Source organism: Temnothorax americanus, unplaced genomic scaffold (assembly GCF_048541705.1).
Source record: "Temnothorax americanus isolate GAGA-0224 unplaced genomic scaffold, ASM4854170v1 Scaffold90, whole genome shotgun sequence".
In the NCBI taxonomy this organism is placed as follows: Eukaryota; Metazoa; Arthropoda; class Insecta; order Hymenoptera; family Formicidae; genus Temnothorax; species Temnothorax americanus.
In genome coordinates, this window is record NW_027509813.1 from 251,465 (window position 1) to 258,807 (window position 7,343).

At 38.7% G+C, this 7,343-nt stretch overlaps 1 protein-coding gene across 2 annotated transcripts; it reads left to right on the forward strand.

The window, feature by feature from the left end:
- The first annotated feature begins 2,323 nt into the window (after positions 1–2,323).
- LOC143908264 (uncharacterized) lies at positions 2,324–5,548 on the forward strand. 2 transcript variants are annotated; one of them, XM_077425765.1, is made up of 3 exons: positions 2,324–2,833; positions 2,914–4,355; positions 4,457–4,621. In XM_077425765.1, the coding sequence occupies exons 1-3, from the start codon at positions 2,776–2,778 to the stop codon at positions 4,478–4,480; spliced, it is 1,524 nt and encodes a 507-aa protein (XP_077281891.1). In that variant the 5' UTR covers positions 2,324–2,775; the 3' UTR covers positions 4,481–4,621. The 2 variants fall into 2 exon arrangements, with proteins under 2 accessions (XP_077281891.1, XP_077281890.1); XM_077425764.1 differs by having other exon boundaries at positions 2,325–2,833; positions 2,914–5,548.
- The last annotated feature ends 1,795 nt before the right edge of the window (positions 5,549–7,343 follow it).

A 7,343-nucleotide genomic window follows, 5' to 3' on the forward strand; every position in this document is an offset into this window, starting at 1 on the left:
GTGGCAGTGGCAGTGGCAGTGGCAGTGGCAGTGGCAGTGGGCAGTAGCAGTGGGAGAGGCAGTGGCAGTGGCAGTGGCAGTGGCAGTGGCAGTGGCAGTGGCAGTGGCAGTGGCAGTGGCAGTGGCAGTGGCAGTGGCAGTGGCAGTGGCAGTGGCAGTGGCAGTGGCAGTGGCAGTGGCAGTGGCAGTGGCAGTGGCAGTGGCAGTGGCAGTGGCAGTGGCAGTGGCAGTGGCAGTGGCAGTGGCAGTGGCAGTGGCAGTGGCAGTGGCAGTGGCAGTGGCAGTGGCAGTGGCAGTGGCAGTGGCAGTGGCAGTGGCAGTGGCAGTGGCAGTGGCAGTGGCAGTGGCAGTGGCAGTGGCAGTGGCAGTGGCAGTGGCAGTGGCAGTGGCAGTGGCACTGGCACTGGCACAAGTGGAGGTAGAGGAAAAGGCAGAGGCAGAGGCGAAGCTGAAGAAAAAAAAAATCACGCGAATTCAAATTCATTATTATGAGAAATAATTTTTATATCATATTTACGTACTTCTTTTAATTTATTTTGAAATAAAATAACAATATATTGATATACATATAGGTAATATATTTTATTTATGCGTAGCTGTTCCTCTGACTCCTAAAAATCCTTTATTCCTTCCTTAATTAATAAAAATAGTATTACGTTAACAAATAATTTTTATGTTTATAAATATTTATTTTGTTTTATTTGCAATTTTTATATTTATAAATTATATATACAATATACATACATATATATATATATATAATTTATAAATATACATACATATATATATATATATATATAATTTATAAATATTTATAAATGTAACGTAGCGTATCTCGTCGTTTTGCCAACTTGAGATTCAGCACTTGGCGAGACACCGTACGCGATACCCGAAATGCGTGGCAACGTCGCATAGCCGGCGAAGCAGTTACGTCATAGACGGAGACAACCGAGACAGTAAATCGGTTGTCTGTCCTTTTCTCCTCGCTCGAAGATTGCCGAGCGGCGAGCGCCGGGGCCGCAGCATATCCCCTCTAACTGGCTAGTTCGGACACGAACCATTAGCACGGACGCAAACCATGTGCGGTTACCGAGCGAAACGACGTAGTTGATGCGCACTTTTTCAGGCGGCGCGTCGAAAAATGCAACACAGAAAAATTGACGAAAAATGCCGGGATGGCCTCTCTCAGGTTTCTCTCTGTCGGTGTAAACTAGGCAATTAGCCAATCAAAGGAATTCCGTTTTAATTCTGTTCCGCTATTTCTTTCTCCATGGGGATGCACCCTAACGCGGCACGCGGCGATGCGGTGACCAATCACTGTCTTACTTTTTCGGAAAGATAAGCGGTGATTGGTCACCTCGCTTTGCGGCATTTTGTATGGGGCGCTCCTGGGACCGTATTCTCGAGTCGAGCCTGCCCTAATGATTTTTGTATGCGACTTTCTATTTGAAAAGCATTGAATTTCACATGCGAGTTTCATGAAAACGATTCGAGAATAGGGCCCTTGGTAATTTACTAAATTGCCGGGAACTTTGGGAAATGGCGGCCGCGTTCAGCAGACACAACTGTTGAGTTCGTTCTATCAACATATTGCGTTGATTGGTTGGTTCTAAAAGTAAGAGCCAATCACATTCGACTGCTACTCAGCGGCTTGGTCTGCTGAACGCGCCCTATTGGCGATTCGACACCACTGTGACTGAGAGACGCGTTTGTGTCCTGAGGGTGCCATTCAATGGAAGCGCGGAAACGCGGAAACGCGGAAGCGCGGAACAGAATAGTAACTAGATTCTCGTTTCCGCGAGTTGAGTCCCGCACGTTTGACCGGAAAAGCGGAATCCGCTATTATCGTGTATGATGTATGTATGGTGCGTTTCGATATTCACTGCCAGTACTAACGCAGCCTATGTATGTACCCTTGCATATAAGATATACTCATAATAACCAGCAACATGATGTTGGATCTATAATATTATACTGCCACTTTTATTAAATAATAAAGTAATCGAAGAGTATGTGTAAAAGCTTTTTTTTTAATGTGATTTAACAGCTCCGAAATTTGATTGAGTATACTGTATCCGCGTTGACAACGGATTTTGACGCGTTCGTCCGCGAGTTTGTTTCTCCTTATATTAATGGAGCACAATTTTGCGCGGAAAAGCGGAACAGTATCGTCGAACAAATAGACATTGTATTCATTTCTTAAAATTGTGTTCACTTAATTCATTGCAATTTTTATTAATATGCTTATCTTTTCAGCTTATCTATTGAATACAAGCATTTTAATCAATAAATACCGTTAAAAATTAATATTTTATAATTCTCCGTTCCGCTTTTCCGCTCAAAATATGCTCCATGTAATATTAAGGCATTCAAAACAGACGGAACGGATCGACGGAAATCTAGTAAATTTTGTCTTCCGCGCTTCCGCGTTTCCGCGTTTCCGCGTTTCCGCGCTCCATGTAATGGCACCCTGACGTTTGTGATTGTTTACGTAACAGTATATGTTTATCTCTGCCTTGGAAAGTGCGATGATTCTAATTGGATGCTTGCTCGAATAGATTCGAGTATTGTCAAACTGACGTTCATTAAGATTCAAAGAAGAAGCTCGTTTAAAGAGATTCAGCGGTCTGTTTTTCCGGTACGCAGTATAGGTTAGGATCGACCGATATTGGAAGCTCTACTGGAATAGAGAATTGAGAAGAACTGTCCGATATTGGAAGCTCTATATTGGAATAAAAAGTTTAAAAAAATTATAAACGAGCCAGAAAAAAACCGATGATGAGATGTATAAAATATAAAAATGGCAAGAAATCGCATTTGAGCGAGAAAAAAGGTAATTATAGCTAATCTTGTTTAATCACGTTAATTATCTTTTTTTTTGTTATTAATAAGAGCATGTGTGATTCCGCATAGGTGTGGAAAGCGTGACAATGACGACAAATGGCAAGGCAAATAGGAAGAATGACAGCTCTCCCCAAGGCTACGAACAGTCAGGCTCCAGCCACAGCACGCCGATTGCAAAGAACCCAAGCACAAACGCGGATGCCGAAAACTCGCCGGATCTCGATTACTCCCCAAGCCCAATCTTGCCTCTGTGCACGCAGGAAGGCGGTAACGAGGTTGCATGGGATTGGCAAAGTTCTCTGAGCAGGACTCCGGAGAACAGAAACAAGCGACAGAACGTTCAGTGCGAAACGCCTAAAGGAACCAAGCTGCTGCAAAGGAAGAGAAATTCGAACTCGCCTCTGCTGTACAAGCCGCTCAAGAGAAAGACCATCAAGATGGAAAACATGGAGAACATTGGACAATTTGCAGCTGAGCTGCAAGCTTTGAACGAGAAGATGAGAGTTATAAAGCAGAACGACAAGAGCGATTGTATCAACGAGAAAGAAGCACCGACGTTAACGAATGTAAGTAACGAGGAAAACACGTCAGAAATTAAAGATAAACAGAATAGCATCGGAGAAAGCGGCAACAATAACGGGCATAATAGCGTTGGAGAGATGCATGATCGTAACGAAGCCAACAAAAAGCAAGTGAATGGAAGTTACGACGATTTATTTGATGACTCCGTAGACGACGATATAATCAGGTGCACTCAGGAGATAGAGGAAAAATTCAATTTGATGGACAAAGGAAGTTCCGTTTCCGTGCACTCGCAGGTGACACAGGTCAAAAAGGAAGAATTACACACAAATGACATACCCAGTAAAACATCTGTACAGTCTGGTTCCAGTGAGAATTGTACGAAGCCATTGGTCAGGAGTGTTTTAGGCGCAAGCGATAGTAATACGTTAAAGACATACTCGAAATTGTCATTGAGACGAGATACGACCTCTAGTACGTGTGCCACAGCGCAGAAAAGTAAAGATCCATACAAACCGTGCCCAAATAACAATAATACGATATCCCGTGTCCAGAAGCCGTGCGACAATAAGAAACTGACAAAAAGTAACACCGCAGATTTGTTCGATTTGGAGGATGATTCTTTTGACGACTGGTTAGTGACCTGCGTTGAGGATGAAAAATTACTACCGAAATTCGATGGATCCTTAACTCGTAAAGACGATAGCACGAAATGCCAGACCAATTATAAACGTTTGACTAACGCGCCGTTAAAGTCGGAAACGAAATCTGCTGATTCGCTTAATCCTATGGCGAAGCCTGAAACATCTAACGTTAGCTTATTAGAGAATAGAAAATTCTTTAAAACTAAGAGTTTATCCGATCAGTACGTTAGTCGGGACGCGAGTACGAATGCTAAAGGTACAGGCGCTTCGTGTTACGCGACGAGACCTACGTTACAGCACTCGTCTAGAGGCCCAATACCGCATACGGGTATCGCGCGTACCCTCGTAAGTACAAAACCGATTGTTACAAATGTTCGTAAGATCGAGAATAATGCTTTTTCATTAATGCATGATACGGGTCAAACGCGTGGGTCCGATGTTAACAGGTACGCGGTAAAAAGCGATGGTGATCGCTTCGTTAAGCATCATTCTACCGGTAATATGAAAAACGATACGCCGGAAATGACGAAAACTGGTTCGCAGCCGGTACGGTGTACCGCGGAGGAAATCGAAAGAAAGAGATTGCAGGCCGTAGCGAAACTCGAGGCGAAAAGAAAATTATACTTCACGAAGATTAAATATAACGTCAATAGGTGAAATCACAGATGCCTTACACGTGTTATACTTATTACGAGAAAGTGATAACTTTCTTGATTATAATGTTGTATCGTTATATCGACAAAACTCTCTGTGATCGCCGTTATCATTGTCTTCATTGTAATCATTGTTATATTGTAGAACGTTTTATCAATTTGCAAATATATTTATAATTATACATACGTAAGTATAATCTGACTTTATAATCCGACATTGAAATCATATATGTATACAGACTTGTATACGTAAAAGAACCTTGCCCATTTTATTAAAGGATTTTAAGCCATGAACACTTGACTTCTGTATGCATTTGTAGAGGAGGTATATGATAGAAATAATAATAACATGGTTCCAAGTCTTGAAAATGTGGGGAAAGACTTTCTGGGGTGTGAATTTCGCATATTACCATATTAGCTAAATGTAATATTAGCTAAAAACTTTACACTATTTAATTTAAATATTATAATATCACTTATTTTATATAAAATAAAATATTTTATAATATTGTTCAGACTTTCTTGTGCCAGGGCCGTGATGAGCGGCCGGTTTGCACTTTTTGGCCAAAAGGAAAAAAATTCGAACGCAAGAATCAAGCTGCCATCAGAGTATATTGAAGATATTGAAGATATTTTAATATCATTTTCTGACAGTTCTGACGGTGAAGGTAATAATAAATATATAGGTATTAAGATAATTAAATCTCTCTCTCTCTCTCTCTCTCTCTCGTCTTCTTAAATGACTTCTTTCGCCTCACCCCCAGAACCTAAACTTATATTTTTCTAATGATGTGTGTACATACACAACAATACCTACTTATCACATGCCATAAAATGGCATATGATTCAATGTTGTGCGTCAATGGCTCATTATGGGCAAGGTTCTTTCAAAAACTAACTGCAGCACACATTCCTAAAGACGTTTTTTGTTTTTTAAGAAATAATTTCGCGACACGCAGTAATTACACTTCGATCTAACATTGCCAAATTGCAGCAAAGAGTTTGTAATTATAACTTATTATAGCTAGATCTAAAAATTTATTTTGCGATTCGAACACATCTGCGAAATATTCTATCGAAACAAAAGATAAAACATTTAATTGTTTTAAGCTTTTATTTATTTTCTGTAATTTTTTTAGAATAAAATATTAAATTTTTCTTATTAGGAAATCCAGTCCGGACCGCAAATAGCACTTTGTCTGATAAATTATAAATTTTTCTTATTTCAACTTTCCTCTTCAGCTTGCATAATGTTACACGTAGTAACGAATTATATTTTTCTATATTTATAATTTGAGATATCTTGAAATTGCGATATAGATAAATTTAGCTTTAGAATTTTTTACGAAATTAATTATAATTTATTTTTATCGCGTTATATACAATAGATATAAGATCAAACGGGATTGTGTATTATATATATATATATATATATATATATATATATATATATATATATATATATATAGAAGTAAGTATATAATACCGTATACGAAAAAACCATAGATACACGTGCCATTTTGTCGGCAATATGAAGCACTCAGCTCAAACACTTTTATATTACGAGATTCGCAATTACTGCATTCAACATTTTATGAGGATCCTGTGCGTATTAAATTTTTCTTTTATACTTGTATATTTTTTTCTCTCTTCCCGTTACTCGTGCAAGAGATATATAGGGTTTCTATTATGTGTACCGCTTGTCTTGTCAAGCTTTTAATTTTAATAATTCACATAGATCCAGACATTTACATGCGGCGTTACGGTTTTCTGTAGACTTGTCGTTTTTATTAAAATTTAAAGTGGACCTGTCAGATAACAGATTTTAAAATATATAATATGTGCAACGTGTTTTACATATGAGAGAGAGGACTTCCAATTTATTTTAAAAATTCATGGAAGAGTTTTTTGTAATATAATCCTCCCCGATCTCTACACCTTTGATATATCTATAAGGATGTAAGATAGAAATTATATTTTTCAAACATACTTAATTGCGTGTATGCTCCCCTACCCTGAGCCTACGGCAGAATGATAAAGTGATTGAATTATATACTTTCTTCGGCGAAAGATTAAAGAGGCCGGAAGTTGAGGAAAGAAAATATGAAACGGTAAATATAAGCAGCGGCCCTAGTAGCACGAAACATTAGTAACATGTTGACTGAATATTGATTGTATTGATGGGAATGTCTTGGTCAATATTTTCCAATGCAAAGTTAATACTGGTCATTAATAAAATGTAGGTATATATAATGCCAATATTAGCTCAAAAGACCGTCTACTTTACAATATTGGATCAATATGAGAAATTAGTCTATACTCAACATAAAAATTGGATATATATTGTTAGCCAACATTGCTGCAATAAAGTTGTGCTGCTAGAGAGTATGAATATGCGTTGCTCAATCAAATTGGAAGTGTTGCTTACTGTCAAACCGGAGTGTCAAAATTCTCTCTCTTTTTTAGTTGTAAATGTTTGTCTTAATATTTCAAAATTTTCGTCGAACAAATAGCCGCGGAATTCGATCGCTTCCAATTTTCTTTGAAGCACTTCTAAACAACGTTACCATTTTAATTTTCGTTTACCGTTACACGGACTTTTTCCTACATATTTTCAACCAAATGTGCCTCCCTGCAGAAAAATAGTAAGATAACTGTTTTTTAGTTGCTCTTCTCAAAC